The sequence below is a fragment of the Colias eurytheme genome, chromosome 24 (assembly GCF_061535395.1).
Source record: "Colias eurytheme isolate Ceu_HAF_F1 chromosome 24, ilColEury1 Martin Lab GWU primary, whole genome shotgun sequence".
In the NCBI taxonomy this organism is placed as follows: Eukaryota; Metazoa; Arthropoda; class Insecta; order Lepidoptera; family Pieridae; genus Colias; species Colias eurytheme.
The window spans coordinates 6932625-6950550 of record NC_143003.1 but is presented as its reverse complement, the minus strand read 5'-3'; the positions used below and the strand labels follow the sequence as shown (position 1 = coordinate 6950550).

The 17926-nt window shown below is 33.3% G+C and overlaps 1 protein-coding gene across 1 annotated transcript in view; it reads right to left on the bottom strand.

Annotated features, from left to right (window-relative positions):
- The window catches only part of bt (projectin protein bent), a 152059-nt gene that overhangs the window by 107363 nt on the left and 26770 nt on the right, over positions 1 to 17926 (bottom strand). Inside the window, exons 47-72 of the mRNA XM_090115688.1 lie at positions 17852 to 17905; positions 17697 to 17780; positions 17537 to 17620; positions 17365 to 17454; positions 16841 to 16927; positions 16225 to 16401; positions 15933 to 16139; positions 15299 to 15343; positions 14635 to 14676; positions 13818 to 13850; positions 10047 to 10191; positions 9031 to 9267; positions 8671 to 8807; positions 6525 to 6602; positions 5382 to 5507; positions 4873 to 5302; positions 4560 to 4665; positions 4215 to 4375; positions 3328 to 3466; positions 2850 to 3064; positions 2418 to 2749; positions 2150 to 2333; positions 1790 to 1914; positions 1339 to 1516; positions 1061 to 1185; positions 559 to 585 (exon numbers count right to left, since the gene is read on the bottom strand). Coding sequence (XP_089971814.1) covers positions 559 to 585; positions 1061 to 1185; positions 1339 to 1516; positions 1790 to 1914; positions 2150 to 2333; positions 2418 to 2749; positions 2850 to 3064; positions 3328 to 3466; positions 4215 to 4375; positions 4560 to 4665; positions 4873 to 5302; positions 5382 to 5507; positions 6525 to 6602; positions 8671 to 8807; positions 9031 to 9267; positions 10047 to 10191; positions 13818 to 13850; positions 14635 to 14676; positions 15299 to 15343; positions 15933 to 16139; positions 16225 to 16401; positions 16841 to 16927; positions 17365 to 17454; positions 17537 to 17620; positions 17697 to 17780; positions 17852 to 17905 — 3648 coding nt within the window. The remainder of the gene's footprint in view (positions 1 to 558; positions 586 to 1060; positions 1186 to 1338; positions 1517 to 1789; positions 1915 to 2149; positions 2334 to 2417; positions 2750 to 2849; positions 3065 to 3327; positions 3467 to 4214; positions 4376 to 4559; positions 4666 to 4872; positions 5303 to 5381; positions 5508 to 6524; positions 6603 to 8670; positions 8808 to 9030; positions 9268 to 10046; positions 10192 to 13817; positions 13851 to 14634; positions 14677 to 15298; positions 15344 to 15932; positions 16140 to 16224; positions 16402 to 16840; positions 16928 to 17364; positions 17455 to 17536; positions 17621 to 17696; positions 17781 to 17851; positions 17906 to 17926) is intronic.

Below are 17926 nucleotides of genomic sequence, written 5' to 3'. Positions count from 1 at the left end.
CAACATCGAAAGCGATCGTATCGCGTTCAGGGCGATTACAATTGTTTATTTATGTTTAACTGAATTAATATAACTTCAAATGACAGTAAGGGTAGTTGGGTTTCACTGTTATTTGAATCAAAACCATATTTGTAACGTGGAGGTAATAAAACGATCGGATAAATGAATATAGAATAAATGTTGATAATAATAGGTCACGGTAAATATTCAATAATTTTAAGAATTCAGCTAAACATAAATAGCGTAAACATAATAATTTTGACAGAAATTTAATTGAACTTCGAAATGATTTATATTAAAAGTAAATTTTTTGTACATTTTAAACCAGATAGATCACTACACAACATGATATAATTGGTGTATTTTATAATAAACTTTGTAACTGCAGTCAAAAAGGACCAATTACCTTTTCCGTTTATAAGTTTTTCATTCGAAGTTCAAATAAACGCATGCCATTGGTGTATAGTGATGTTAGCCACATTTCAGTGTTCAATAGAAGAGTAGAATGAGTTGTTTAGAACATTGATTGACAACATTTATTTGTATCACCCGTCTAACCTTCTCCGTGTACGCCTTTCCGCGTTTCTTTTGTTGGAATAAACAATAAAATAGATTAATATGGGAACTTTTTAAATCTGGTATTTTCATAACCGAAAATATTTTCGAAGCAAGGATAAATTTAAAAAAAAAATTATTAATTAAATAATTTATTAATAATTTATTAAATTTATATAAAATTATAATTAATAAAATTTAATAATTTATTTAAAAAAAAAATAAATCTTAGCCAGTTACAATATTTATAAATTTTTATAGACCAAATAATTTTGTTTATAGTCGGTTTTACCCAAATAGTTACCCAATTCTTAGAAATTTGCCAAAAAACCCAATAATCGTCTTTACTACATTTCTTTAGCATCTGTACGTTAATTTTGAAAATTAAACTAGTTTTCTAATTCCTCCTCTTGATATCCGCAACGAAATTATTTTTCAATTCTTCTACAATGTTAGAATCTACATTTTATTAAATGGGTATTAAATTATAAATTTCAGTAATTACCTCTTCACCCTTCATCCATTTGACCTCTGGTTCAGGCTCACCACCGTATTTGATATCAAAAGTGATAACCTGACCCTTCTTGATGATCATACCCTGGAGTCCTTCACCGATTATGTATGGTTTCACTGTTAAACGAAAGAAATATCGATTATTTAAAAATTTGGGACCGTAAATAAACAAACTTTCACTTCGCCATGTAAGTTAATCGTTTTTCCTTTTAATTTTCACTATTTTGCAGTCTAATTTAAGAACCTTAATTATAAAAGCGTGAAACGTACCGAATCTGCACTTAGCAACGATAGGCTTAGTGCTGTCGCTAGGTTCACTAGGACCAGCCTTGTTAATCGCTCGGACCCTGAACTCGTACGTGCACCCTTCTTTGAGTCCATCCTGAGTTGCCTTCAGAACATCGCCTGATACTTCTACACCCTTCACCCAGTCCTTGCCGAACTTTTCCTATAATAGCAAGTGTTGGAAATAGTAAATGCCTGTTGATGTTTCGTTGATTATATTAATTCTATTACATTTATGTATTTTGTTAATAAATGCATGAAATGAACGTATACAGTGACTATCTATTTTCTTAAATACAGTTCTATTAAATAACAATACAAATTATAATAATTTATTAATCGATCTCAATAGACAAGATCATGTTAAATAATTTTACATTTTCAAATGTAATGTGGTATGGAGCTTTCCATAAATCATAGCAAATTTAAATCATACCTTGTATTCTATTTGATAGCCAGTGATGGGAGCACCACCATCGTTATCTGGTTTCTCCCATTTAAGATCCGCGTGATCTTTGTCCCAGTCAGTGAGCTCGATGCCCTTTGGTTTTGATGGCTCATCTAAATGGAAAAATATGATGTTATTGTTTTTTTAATCATGAAATAAGCTTTGTATTCATATTTGGTAAAATCATCGAAATAACTGAAACAATGAGTAAACAGAAGAAATATAATTTCTGTTACTTTAAACAGAAAATGTGAATTTAGTTGAATTTATACAATATGTTCCATTTTATTTTTTTACTTTGGTGCTTATTATCAGTATAAGGATAATAGTACGAAATGAAAAACTTACCCCAAGGATCTTTAGCCAATACAGGTTTGCCAAAGATACCAGGCTCACTAGCGCCGATCTTGTTAACGGCACGGATTCTGAACTTGTAAGTTTTCTTTGGAATGAGATCCTCGACCTTGTACTTGGTTGGTTCACTATGTGCAACATCGGCCACTTGGTCCCATGCTGCTTTGAGTGACAAGTCCTGAAATAGGAATATTTATTTAATAATCAGTTTCCAGAAAAATGCAGTGTACTCACTGTCTATTAAATTCTTATTATTATTTACCTGTCTTTCAATAATGTATTTGATGATTGGAGCACCACCATCATCTTGAGGTGCTTTCCATGTAACAACGCAAGATGTCTGGAAGATTTCTGTAACTTCCACGTTCTGCGGCGCTGTTGGCGCGCTCTGCATGATAATCGATACATCCTTGCTGTCTTCGCCCTGGGCGTTTGATAGTCTGATCTGGTATTTTCCAGAAGCTTCCCTGACTGGCTTCTTGATCTTGAACAAGACCTTCTCTTGCTCAACCACGGCTTCGACTTCTTTGTTCGGCAAAATCTTGCCATCCTTGATAAGTTTGGCTTCGATTTGTGTTTGACGGTTACCAGAAACTGGAAAGGATGGCAAATTTTAATTTTGCATTCAAATTTGAACTTTATTGCAATTGACGTTTAGTATATTCTAGGTTTATTAACGATATTGTTTGCTTACTTTTATATGGCACCTCAATGACGAAAGGACTGCCTGCCGTGCCGTGGAATTCGTCGGGACACTCGATCATTGGCTTCGACTCTCCCTTCTTCACAGTCAACTTACAAGAAGAGGTAAGTTTTCCTGACTCGCAGACAATTTCACCATCGTCCTCCATTTCTAACTTGTTGAAGATCAGCTGGTGTTTACCACCGCCCAGATTCTTGATCTCAATCCTTATATGATAAAATATTGTAAGTTATATCATTTATTCAACTATTCGATTAAGTAGCATGCAGCTTGCGTAATATTTTTTTACATTTGACTAATTATTATGATAAAACTTTTTAATATAAAGTTTACGTTCATCACATCACATCTTTCACCAGCTTACATCAGATACGTTTTCTTTATTTTATATTTATAAACATAATATTATTAAATAAGGTAGACATATAACAATGAAATAAAATAAAATATAATAAACATGACAAAATACCTGTCATTAGGAACAATAGGTACTCCATTGAAAGACCAGACGGCTTCCGCGGTCTGGTCCTGCAGTTCCACTTCCAGTACGATCTTCTCCCTTTCAATTGCTTCAGTATCCTTCAACTTCTTATTGAAGCGATTAGAGTCTGTTGAAATTTAAAACATAATAATATCATCAAAGCTTTAAAATTTTGTTTCAAAGAAGATTATAACGAATTAAAAAAGTGATAATTAGTATTAGCAAATCGTGTATGTTATTTACTCAATTCAGTTTCTGCTATATTTATTTAATATGGTCTAGAAGCGTCTAACACTAAACACTTACTAGAACATAATCTGAAATAAATTCCAGTCTATTGTCTACAAATTGAAATCTATACCACTACGGAGTCTAGGTCCAATTGTTTAAAACAATAGCCCATCCCTTCCTTGAATTAATTAGTTAAATGATTGATAGTTACTTTGCGTCATAAAGCGTAACGATAATTGCAATACTATGAAATATAATTACGTTATTCCCCCAAGTTTATAGTTAAAAACCATTCCTATACGAAAACAACTGTTGCATACAAAAAAAGGGTTGCACTCCGGGAGTGCCGGCAGAAGTGAAAACTTGATTATTAACGTTGAGCATGTTTGATATTTTGGAATGGTATCCGTCATACGCTTTTTCGATCGGGTCACGTGTCCTGACGCGAGTTTAAGATTTTATACCCATTACGGAAAAAGTGCTCAACGCCGCTAAAGAAGTTTTAACTTCAAAAATTTCCATTTAAAATTTCACGCATATTTTACGGCCAGTTCTGAAGTTTTTGTTGCGTTTTTCCAGGCTATATGGCATAGTTACTTTAAACTTTATCTGCTTAACAAATTTGAATAATAAAATGAACTTACAATTGACAATAAGCTCGCAAGTTGTTTCATCTGCGTTACTGCAACACTTGAAGTTGCCAGCATCCGTAACTTTGGCATCCTTGATCACAACCTTGCGTTTGCGACCTTCCTTCACTATGGAAATACGCTTGTCTGCCTTCAGCGGTTGGTCGTTTTTGTACCTGATTGTAGTGAAAATTATCATGTTAACTTAATTCAATTGAATACCAATTTATAAATAGAATTGGGACCAGAGAACGAATGATGAGGTATATTTTAATATTTATCGGCATGTAAAAAAATTATTAATTATTATTTGTTTCTTTAATAATTTAAATTGTATAAAAAATAATTAATTGGCTTTACCATTTCACGTCACCAGCGGCATCGTCCAGTTCACAAAGTAGAGTAATTGTGTCCTTTTCAATAGCTTGTTGCGATTTAAGGACCTTTGTGAACTTGTATTCGTATTCTGCAAATAAAGTAAGGACATTAGAATTGAATCAAATTAAGTCAATGATGCGTTTTCTTCTTTTCATAAAACATGTACAGGTTCGATATTCTTCTACAGATAACAGATACTACGTACGTTATAGGAACACGTCCTTACAAGACTTTTTTCAATCACGAACAAATGATGACTCGTTTTATAATAATACATGTGTTGCTCAATACTAACCTACAATCTTAAGATCACACTCAGTTTTATCCGTCTGTTTCTCAATTCTACAGGAGTATTTGCCAGCATCTTCCAATTTTGCTTTCTTGATGATCAACTTGCAAACACCAGACAAATCCTTCGATATCGAGACATCGTCGTTGTCTTCTAACTTCTCTTCTTCCTTCCACCAGGAAACTATAGCCAGGCTGTTGGAGACAGCGCACTCCAGGACCACTTCGTGTCTCGTGAATCCAGTGAGTTTCTTCTTCAGGTGTTTGGTGAAGTTGTAAGTCGGATCAGGTTCTTCAACTTGTAAGAAAGCTGTGCAAGATACACCGCCAATTTCTATTGTGATTTTGCCGGTATCTTCCACCTTCGGGTTGAAGATGATCAATTTGTACGAATCTTGCTCGTTCGTCATCTTGTATTTCGATCCCGGGAACAGTTCCTATAAAGTATACATATTTTTTAATATAAATAAAGCTCGATTATGTAGTTTCATTTTGTGTTTTAGAGATTTTACTTACATCCTTACGGAAGAACCATTTTGGTTTAGAGTTGGGTTTCGAGAAGATTGCTTCGAATGTCACCTTTTTATCCTTGCCTTCCTTTGCATTTTGATCTACAAGAGGCTTCAAGAAAGACTCTTGTTTCTGAAACACATGGTGAACAATAAAAGTAACCAATTTTTAATAAATATCTGTTGTGCAGATACACAAAGGTGCTCTTCAGACAAAAGCTAGGTGCTGACCACCAATAACCCGTTTCTTGTTTGCTGTAAAAGATCACTCATGAAATGTGTCACAATAAATCCAATGCAAGTAAAGTAAATTGAAACATTGATTTGATGAGATAACCGAGGCGTTAGATTCATTAGCCAACCTTTCATCGTCACTCATCAATTCAAACTCCATGCGACTGTACAGAAATTGGAATTATTTTAACTTTGAAGAAAGGTGCGTTAGTGGAAAAATCAGAAGACTGATCCACTTGACTTACAGTGTAAACTGTGCCAGCTCAAAAAGTTAAATCATTATAGTGAATTACAGTAAAAGTTGTGAAATAACTTAAGATTTAATGTTTTTGAGATAGCCACAGATATCCTAAAACATTTAGATGTCACTGTGCAATACCTGGTGCGAAGTGCTGCTATATAAGATGTTGAAGGTGCGAAAGAACTGCTTGTTGAGAAAATAAACAGAAGAGGGTTGAAACAGTTGTGCTAACTTTACATCGAACTAGGTGATAGGTACATAGTTGTCGCGTTGGACCGCCCGGAAATATTAGATTTGCACTGATACTTAAAATGTGTATAAAGCAATGGCATTACCGTTAAAATCTTGGAAGGATATCATATAAAAGATGAGCAAAATTGTTTTATATTAAGTGCTAATTAAAAGGTTAATGTAATTGTATCGACTAATATTAACTCAAGTCCAAGAAGATGACGCGTACACTGGCCTCAAACTATCATTCATTCTATTTCCAATATAATTAATTGGTATTCAGAGGTAAATTATTAGATATCAGTGCAAGACGTTAATTTATAATCTTGCCGGGCATGTCCAATTTGAGATATAAAAGTGATACATATTTCTGTGCGATTTTGCATTAAGTGGTACAATTCAGGATGCATGTGTCATCTAACGACGGTAAACGCGGTGTCAAACCTCGTTTCGTTTGTGCGATTGCAGCACCGGCCAGTCCGGGATCAGTTCCGCTAGGGACTGTCTTCTAAGAGAGGATCTCTACAACATATTCACAAAACCTTACTGAACCTACGCTCAAAGTTCTCAAGCTCGATTGTATGAGTTATTAAATTGCTTTAGCAATCCTCTACGCAATCGTGTGTATTATGTGAGTATGCTCGCTGACCGTAGTGTAGTAATAATTAAAAAAAAATATAGTGCTAGTTTGAATTTAATATAGAGAAATTTGAAATTATAAAATTCCAAAATCTGCATACACCGAATGCACCAGATAACATTATTATTAATGATACAAATGAAACAGATATAATTTTTGAGAATGACGTGACAAAAGCTCCTCAAACTGACGTCACAGAAACCTGCAAGAGATTGTCGAAAGTAAAACGAAGAAGTGAGAATGATTATCACATTCATTCCACTCAATCCTGGAAACGTTAAAGATAAAAGTGAAGTGGTGATAGAAAAACCTTGTGCGAGTTATTTAAAAATCATGTTTATAAATTTTTGTTTAAATCTTTCTGAATGTACTGGTATCAAATTTGGATTCAAATAATATATAAGTAACAGGAGTGGCAAGAAAAATCCTCTAATAAAATGGATATGGATATACTTATTGATTTACTTATTGATTATGATTGAAGTTGATACCAATAGGTTCAGAAGACATGTTTAGTTATTTCTGTTTAATTCAGTGTTTTATCATTCCATTATTTATAAAAGAAAATCTGCTCTATTAAACCTTTAAAGTGGTAAATCTTATACTGGGTATTATAATATGAACAGATTTAGACTACCTTATAAAGAAGATATTGTGTCGTTTATTCTAGTTAGATTTAACAGAACAGAAATTCTTATATTTTTAGCTTTCCTTTTAAACTTCCTTTTTATCGAACCTTTGTTTTGACAGCCTCCATCAAAGCAGGCCAATCGGGTATTATTTCAGGTAGAGACATACGTCTCCGAATTTGATATATACCCTAGAATTCATATGAAATGTTATTGATATATGCCATGTAAACTACCTATTCACAAACAGGGTGCGCTTGATGGTGTAAGCTACATTAATAAAAGCCATGTTTCAGTCTTACCACAACAATGTTCGAATTCGAATGTTCAGTATCGACTTTGAAAGAGATTTTCGGCTGACCTAGTCAAGTGTGCTAACTATCATACTAACTTGAAACAAGTGGGATATCTTTCGTAGTAGCCAACCAGCCATCATAATGTTTCGAAGATAATGCATTCAACACAATCACAAAGATTAGGACATAAACAATAAGACGCCACTGTGACAAGATTTGTCAAACACTCGGAAGAATTTTTCAGCAAGGAGTATTCAATATTAAGCTATAGATAGTGTGTCCAAACAAGAATCTGCACTTGGTATTTCGTTACCATTTGTGAGAATTCTTAGAATAATACAAGGTGATGTGAATGATGTAGTATTTGGTAAAACTGATGACCTTAAACCAGGACCAGTTTGAGGAGTTTCTGCGTGCAGCCGGGAATCTAAGCATCTCGCGACCTTCTGATATGACCACTATATTCCCTTCATCTTCAAAATATCCAGTTTCTAATCCCTAGGGACCAAATACAATGATGCATGCGGTGTTCATTGATAGTATAATCATGTAAAATATACTGAATGACATAAAATGTGTAATCTTTTGATTGAAATAAAAGTTTTACAAGTTGCGGTAGTATTGTAAAGTTTGTTGCAATCTTCTTGTGTAATCTCTGCTAAATTTCTCGATTTTGTACTAACTCATGTTATGCTGGCGAAAAATGAGAACCTACTGGCATATTTCAAAGGTGTTTTGTGTATTTCATCGATAGAGCCTGATGGAGCTGTCCTTTTATGTTGATATATTTATAATAGTATGACGTTGGAATATTTTTAATCAAATGTGAATTACAAAATTTGTTGCGTTACAACGTTTGCGATATGATACCTTCGTTAAATTGTATAAAAACATTTCAACGTCATCTATAGTTTATTTTATTTAAGAAGATTTAATTTCAATTTAAATGGCATTTATATCACCATCTTCAGTATTCAATAACATACATTTATTTAAATTAGTGTTAACAGATAAATTAACCTTACCTTTTCAACCTTCTTTAATGCGGGCAGAGGTTTCTCGACTTCCTTCAAGTCACCCCAGTTGGGGTCTTCTTTTGGCTCTCCCCATTTTTTGTACTTTCGCTTCTTTAACATGGCACGGAAGTCCATACCACTGGCATCTATTATAAGAATATAGGAACAAGAACTCATTTTTATTTTCCAATTATTGCAATAAAAATATATGAATCACAATTTTTTCAAGATGGTTAAATAGCTCTTCTATTACTTTAGTTTTCTTTTGTTTCTTAGCATCATTTCTTATATAAATTTATAAAGAATAGAAATGCCATAAAACCAAAAATATCAAATTCATTATTTCTTATATCAAATCCTCTTACTTACCGGACACATAAAGTTGTGTTTCCGCCGAGTCCTCGCCATGGATATTGCTGATGACGACTTTATACATTCCCTCATCATTGGGCTTGACTTTTCGCATGCACAGCGTGATGAGACCAGTCTCGCCATCAGTGATGAACTTGAAGCGACCACCTTCAATGATTTCTGTGACTCCCTTGTAGAATTTGAACGTCGGCGCTGGGTTACCTTCCACTTGAACCGTGATGTATCCAGTTTGATCTGGTACGAAATTATCAGGGATAAGAATAACAAGTTTGACTTTAATGTCGTGTTCTTTAGTTCGATTTACTATTACATTTATTTCCCTTTGATTACGATAAACATTAAACTTTGTGCCATTAGTTAATAAAGTTCCTTCATTTATTTGATATTGATTCAAAATGAATTTAAACCAGCGTTACATAAATTCAGCTGGACACAGAATAAGGAACTTTTAATTGTACAAGTTTATCATTCACGGTTGTTTATTTCAGTTATTATTCTGTTATCGACTTGGAATTTGGCACAGCTGTGTTACCGCTTACGCTTACCTGTATATAAATTAGATGAGTCTATAAATAATTAACTTGTGAACGTTGATATTAATTGCAATACATTTGTATCTACTTAACTAGTAGTTGAACGTTTGATAGAGTAGAAGAAATTTATACTGAACATTTATCTCCATCGTAAACATTTATGTTTCATGGCGGGAGGGATTACGTATTACAAATGTATAAGATTCAGCTCGAAGTATATTGAAATGAAATATAACATTAAAAGAGGCGACAATTAAATCACATAATTATTTTAAAATAAATCGCAGAATACAAAATATTAAAAATCATAAATCTTTCTCTAGATTACAGAAGTGGATTGTGTTTTTGCATTATTAAAAAAACTGTTATTATATCACATTTCAAATTCTATTCTTTATTATAATAGTTTATGTCTATGTTTTATTATAATAGTATGAATCAATATTGCTATTTTATCGGAAGTAAATATTATAGTCATACCTTCAACGGCAGTGTAGTTCTCTTGTACGTCAACAATGGACGGTGGTCCATCATCACCATGTGGTTTCAATGGTACGGAAGGCTTATTGATCAAGTCCTCCAAATCCTGGATCGATGGTCTTCTCGCATCGCCAGATTTCCTTCGCTATATCATCATTTAGAAATGAGTTTGTGAGCACGCAAACAAGTTCAAAGTTAATCACATGAAATCGACATTAATATCACATTAAATGATTTTAGATGAATTATATGTATAATTATTAAATGCAAAATTATAAACTAAAAATATCACAGCAATGATTCAATAGAAAGATATGCAATCATTTTTAAATATAAACATCTATAAAAATATAATTGGAATACACAACTATAAAAAGTTGGATTGTTGACAACGAGATCGATGTGTCGATCAATAGTTAATAATAAGTCATCGAAGTATAAACAATTCAACAGGGAATAAATATAGATTGTAAAAAACATCGAGCAAACACAAAATGCATTTGTTGTGTTATGAAAATGCTGCTTTGGATCATAATAGTAATTAGCCAAATGACTCCTGAAGATCTGATCTTCTTGACAAATGTACCACAAGTGTTGATGTGGCAATCATAAATTGTTTGATCGCGTCATATTTTGTTTTATTTTAAATCGAATACAAATCTCAGGTGCAAGAAATGTTAAATTACGAGAACATTATGTTTGTTGCTCATTGCTGGGCATTGCACCAAAAATTATTATAGGAATTATTAGTGACGTCAACAGGAATCAATTAATTTAAAAATTATGTAGAAATAGATTTGGTTCTTTCTAATTTCAAGATAAAAAAGTTACTTAAGTAACATTTTTTTTTTCAATTAAAAATATTTTCAACATGAACTTAAAATAAATATAGAGCAATACTTATTTAATATCTTTGAAAAAAAATGTTAATTTGTAAATACGTAAAATTATAAACAAAATAGGTAGGTATATAGAATCTTAAAAAAAATTACCCTGAATTTTATTATATTTAAATACCCTGTATTTTTTGGAATGCAATACACTAATGTAAAATAATGATTTATAAATATTTATAGGCATACATCGATGACTTATTAAACTTTATTGAATTTATTTTGAATAGTGTAATCTTGTAAAAGACAAATAAATAAAAAACTTAATCCTAAGTACTTACCACGTCAAGTTGAAAGTCAATAGCAGTTACCGATAATCTACTAGTACTTATACTCGTACCAGTGGAAGAGGTAACAGTTTTAGTGCCAGTAGATGTACTACTTATAGTTTTAGTAGAGGTACTAGATATAGATTTAGTAGATTTTTTTATAACTGCTGCCATTGTGCATAGACATAACAATTAAAATACCACAAAACAACTTAAACACGAACAGTATATCCACATGAACCACAGTCACTTTGCCATTTCAACGATTTTATTATTTTATTTGACTTGATAACATACCGCTTCGTTTTTCGATACGTTGTGCGTAAACTCACACATTTTTAGATACTTAAATGCTTTAAAATACTAAGTGTATACCCTATCTTTAAAAAAAATAACAAAAATAAAAGATTCGTTATGGGCAGTTCGATTAATGTCGTTCCATCTAAAAATTGGCGCGAATGTCAAAAGACTGAAGGGGTCGCGCGGGCAGAGTCGCCTCGAAATTGGGAGGGTGGGGCGCGGGGAGTGCGGGTGTCTATTTGTGCACAGCACAAATCAGCAGACCAATTCAATTAATTATCAGATTAAGGTGAGGTATCCATGTGTGTACTTGGACGATGTTTTATTTCGCGTGTTGATGTCGTCAGTCGATCGATTTCCGATGCCTGCTTTGCTTTTTAACGTATCTACCACAATTTGCTTTGAATTTCATGAGTCGTGTGTAAATAGTTACAGATTGGATAGGCCAAAAGCTGAACTTTGCATTGTCTAAATCCAGCTCAATGTCTCGGCCGATAAAAGCTGCGGACGACATTGTCAGTCAATCTTTCATACACATCCAATTGTGTCAATGTTTTCTATGACGTATCATAGGCATAGCTAAGCGAAAGTTCTGCATTTTTGCTCTATACAAGTATAATGTATTTCGTATACACATCTTCTGTACTGTTTTAGATACGTTTATAAATTATTTTATTGTCGCATTCGCTATTTTTTACTTAAAAGTTTCCAATAGTTGTCCTTACATACAATCGACATTCTAATTTCTAACCTCTGGATATAAAATAAGTAAATAACTTTGTTCTGCTTTTACTAAGTAACTTGGTATCATAATTTCCTATCTCAATAGAATAATTGATCGAAATTAAATGGCTACAAATAATTCATGTTCGAGAGACGCATAGTGAAGATTGGAATTCTTTCTTCCCAGATGAAACCTGTCAGTATAGCAACTGATGCCTAGGCGCCGAAATCTGAATGCTGAATCAACATCAATGCCAAAAGTTCTTCAGATACCAGTATTGTTGCAGCTCACACCGCAGGCGGCCGGCCCACGCGCATCTCATAAGGTATGTCTATCCATACTTATATATCTGTCAATCAGATTTATATTTGTTCTTGTCTATTTTGGTATCTGTCCTTGTTTTTAAATATAGCCTTGTCTAGAAACGTACACGGTACTTATTGCTCTTTTAAATCTATTAACGTAAGCTATCTGATTTCTATTTCGGAATTCGATTTTAATCTATTATTATCGATTTTTCTAATTGGAAACAGAATGTTGATATAGATAACTTGATCGTTGACTATATTTAGATTAGCAAGATTACTGACAAACGTTACTACATCTGAATTTGTTTTGTCGTATCAATCGCGAACTACACCTGCTTTTATAACAAATACTTTTTATTAGTCAGATCAATAATGCAATATGGCAGCTGATTTTGTAAGACATATATCGTCTTTACAATACACGATAGAAGCAATAATTCATGGGCATTGGCAAGTTTTCGGCTATTAAAGCGTGTGTTTGAAGTTCGTGTCGCGAATGTTTCTTGGCGACTATGCAGAACATCATAGACTGTGATTTCATCGCGTTCAGCATTTTTAGTTAAAACTTACTCGATTTTAGCTGTTATACACGGCATTTTTTGGCATCGTTAAAATGAATCAGATCATTTCTTATTTCAATCTTCTCCTCAGTTGTAATAAGACATTTAATTTTTTTCTTCAAGGCTTTTAAAATTTAAGTGCTAAGTGTTTTGTGGTATTCTTCAAGAATAGGCGAAGCAAATATATTAGTTAACAATAATCAAATTGAACATCAATAAAGAAAGCAGAGTAATAAAGGCTAATAATTTAAAATATATAATTAATAGATAACATTCTGAAGCGAGAAGCATTAATTCTTAAATATTTAGGTTAGCGTGGGCTTCGGGTGTCATTTCTTTAACAATAAATTCACGAGTGTTTATTTGCAACACCTGCATCGCAAATTTTTTGTTACATCAATGCTGTAGCGTTTCTCATGCGATTTATATACGAAATTAGTGTTACGACGTGTTCATGATGTTGGTAAAACTGTTAGAACGACAAGATGTTAATTGCACTATTAATATTCAATCTACTCTAGTGTGTATTATCTACTTTTCCGATTTCGACTCAAACCAATAATAAAACGTTTTTCGGTATTCGCCTTATTACTGGTTTCTTTGGTTCAAATTACACGAAATACATATAATAATTAATCACTTGGCAAAACTATGTTAGCCACGATTCTATTCTTTCTATGACATATATCTAAACATATATTTTCACTCAATCTATACCTCTTCCGCGATTTCGCCCGGCCTGCCGCGTTTCTTTTTTGGAAAAAAATAATTATTTCAGTTAGACATTCAGTTAATATTGTGCATAGATGTACATGAGTGTGCTGTCAATCTCTATTTTCATTGTGATGCCTTAACGTCCTGATGATGTGTCAGCGTTATGTGTTCGTGCAACTTGTTTTCCACATTGTGTGAGTAAATTGTAGTTTTGTGAGTTAGATAGGTTTACAGGTGCAGTTCTTTTTGCGTTTAGGGGTTTAAAGGTTTTAGAATATTAGTAGAAAATATAAGAGCGTTAGATATCATTAATTAAATATCTACAGCCATTCTACTTCTAAGAAGCTAATCCCATAAGAGAACATAGAGGTACTAATTATTCACATTCTCGTTATAATTCAAATGTGATGCTAGTTCTCCTATGGCAGAAATTGTCACTACATCGCTTGAAAAATGATTTACAACATTTTTCGCAGATGGCTAAGCGGCTTCTATAGGACTATATGTCTAAAATAAAATAGGACAGATATCTAAAGGAACTAAAACATTCTAGGGTATGGACACTAAATATAGAATGTGGAGTTCATCTGTCCACTATAGATTATGTTAAAGGACTGTGTAAGTTGTGACTTGTGAACTGTGTTTTGTGAATAAAATACTGTTTCAGTGCCACAGTGTTCACAAAAATTCAATGTGCAAAAAACAGTTGTTGAAAAATTAAAATGTCCATAGTAAAAACAGAGAGAAAATAAAACTTGACAAAATGCTTTGCAAAGCGAGCAGCGTCCACCTAAACCAGACCAGACCCAAGCGATCTCACCTTTCTCTCGTCTAAAACTTCGCCTGGACGTAATTTCGTGACCTGTTGTTAAAAAATACTGATAATAATCCTGCCAATCAAATTTGCCTATCTAACCTCTGTCGCCGAACCTGAGTGACGGTCCCTACGAGCCCTATCGACGTTATTATGTGCAGAGACTTCACTAGCGGTGCGAAAGTTATAGTTTATTATTTTGCCATCATCGATTTGTTAATTTTGTGGTTAGTTTTCCTTTCGGTGATGAATATTCAAACAATTTGCTCCAGTTAAATCTCATATATCCGCCGATGCACGACCCACCCGTCGCCGTTATTGTGTGCGTACGTGCTTACAAGCTGTGCAGTTTATTTGTGTGCTCCGAATCGCAAAAGTGTGCATTTAGTTTTGTGCCTGTACGAAAAAAAGATTCAGCGAAGAATTTGCTGAATGATTATATGATGTTCTTAATAATCATAATAAGAAAATAGAGACTATAAACCTTGACTATGCAGGGCAAGTTGTAGAAGTGATTAAATCATATAATTATTCAGGAAATGTATTCGTAATAAAATATTGCGAACCGCGATGCAAATGCATTCCTGCATTCTTAAGAGATAGTTAAGATTTCGTCACGGCAATAGTATAACGAATAGCATTCACGAAGTTTTTGCAGCTTTGCTATTACCTTCTTCTCTTCGATCACTTCACCGGGTCTTAGTTTTCTATTCTCCTGTGAATTACGTTTTTTACGAACTTAAATTCAATTCAATCTACCTTTTCAGTGCCTATGTGAATAATCTAAGAAGCAAGGAATTGAGGACTTTAAGCTAAAATCAAATAAATCAACTAACCTCAACCGTTACTAAAGCTAGGTTCCACGTGGAATAATTGTGTAGGTAAATTATTATTAGTGTAATATATTTTAATAGTGTATTGGACGCACTATTGTTATGGGTTCGGCTTGACAGAATAGGGTGTCTACGGGGCTCAAAATATTTGGTAAAATCACAAAAAATCATCAGAGGAACAAAGTGAATTAGAAAAGATACATTTGCACCACATGAATAGCGTCGGTATATGCCAACATTCCTAAGACAATAGATAGGTGAAATGCATCATTTACATCACTTGGTTCGTAAGTTTTATAGTATCAGGTAATTCTTCTAAACTACTCTAGACAGCACAATGAAATCTTATCTACAGGAATTCATATTACCTCCATTGTGTTTGTTGACATAAAAATGAGCTATGTATTGTAATTAAAATAAAAGTTGTATCATCAATTTTATTATGTTGGTAATCAAAATGTATATACATACCTCGTCGCTGATAATGAGAGAAGGGCGTCTACCCATCTCCTCCGGTGGAGGGATGAGAGAACCCCGTCTAGCGGGAGGAGCTGGTGACAAGGAAGGTTTTCTTGGCGTTTCTGGTTTTGGAGATTTTTCCTTAATGACTTCAATTTTGGGTGCAGCTGGAGTTTCCTCGGGTGCTTTGATTTCAGGCACTTTCGGTTTTTCAGCCGGCTAAATTAAAACATTAACGTCAATATAAACTTATTTAAGCATACACCTATAATGTTATATTTAGCGTGATGTTAACTGTCTTTACCGGTTCTTTTTCAGGCTTTTCCCTTGTTGTTGGTGTCGGTGAAATCTTTTCATATTTCTCAAGATCAGGGCGATCATAATCCGCGATTTCGGGTAAATCTTCAGCCTTCTTCTTAACTGAAGTTACCTTTGCCTTTTTCACTTCTTCTTCAACCTTTTCTTCTTTGGCTGCCACTTTCTGTAATTTAATAAAATATCCCGTTTAAAAAAGGTTTATTCTTATATTTTCTCACATCCCATATGTTGTCTTCGATGTTATCCCTGGACTGGTACTTTGCTGCACCTATTATTCAAAAAGTTCCTTCTTTTTGACTCACCATTAATTTTAAAATATGTTACATATTATTGACATTATTAGTAACGTACCAATTTACACAAGCAAAAGCGAGAAAAGTAAGTCTACAGTTAAATAACATACGAATTAAAAAAACGGATCTACTTATACATGCAAAACAAGACACAAATCTAAAAGATCTATTTCTACAATAGTGTTCTACGAGAGGTGTTGTGTTTATTTCTACTACTAATTTGTAATATGCCAATTGTGCTGGTGCTTTAATAAAATTCGTGTATTAAGTGCACTGTGCTAATAAATTTTGTACTCGTTCAATTTCTACCTCATCAGTCTTTTGAGGAGTTCCGCTTATAGCTACTTGTGGTATTGCTAACGATGGTTTGCTCTCTTCCTTGTTGTTTACATCAGCCTAAAGAAAACAATTGATTTGAATGGCGACCATACGAGGTGAATAAAGTTGTGTCAGTAGAATAAGGTGATAGACTTGTACAATGTACATATTGATACTAATTATATTTCATGTTTCATATGAAAAGTATAATTTATGCTGCTTCTCATCACCTTATTCTTTGTTTAATATGTGCATATTGTGCGTCCGAGGATAAAATATGTGCTTTGTGCATGTCTGTTCGTGGAAAAGTGTAATGGTGCTCATGTTTCGATATCATGATCAGTGCTTGAGTAAAATATGTGCAAGTTGGAGTTATAAATATAGGAGACCTGTCTATGTTGCAGTATATGTGGTGTTATAATATTGGTGCCCTTGTGCTAAAAACATAGTAGTGTGCATATAATTTGGTGCGTTTCTTTATTTATTTAAGTAGTGTAATGCTACAAATATTGTACCTGAGGAGAACGAGACCTTCTCCAAGGTACAGGATCTATTTCAAGTAATGTCGGTGTGTAATTATCTTCCAATTCTGGTGTTTGTTCTGCCTGATAATTTCAATATTTAATTGTAGTTCAAGAAATTTAATAATACCGAATAATTATTTTATATTTAACGTTTAAATTATACCTGAGGTATTTCTGGAATAACATTCCATGAAAATGGCACCTCATTCGGTTTTGATTCTGGATCCGGTGTGACCAGGATTGGAACCTAATATTTCCACAAAATTTAAAAAACATCAAGCATGTAATAAAGAAAGAATATGAAAGGTTTTTGTGTGATTTACCTCTTTTGGTTTTCTCCAAGGGTAAAGTGTATTCTGTGCAGTTGTATCAGTGTTTGTATCTGTTTGTTTAACATCTTCAGATACCTAATAAACATAACATTTATTAAATTTAACTATCGATGTTTAAATTTATAAAAAAGTTATGTTGTGTGTACCTTTAGTTTTTCTGTATCAGGTCGAACTTTTTCTTCGTGTTTTTGTGTCGGTCCCTATAATCATGTACGTATAAA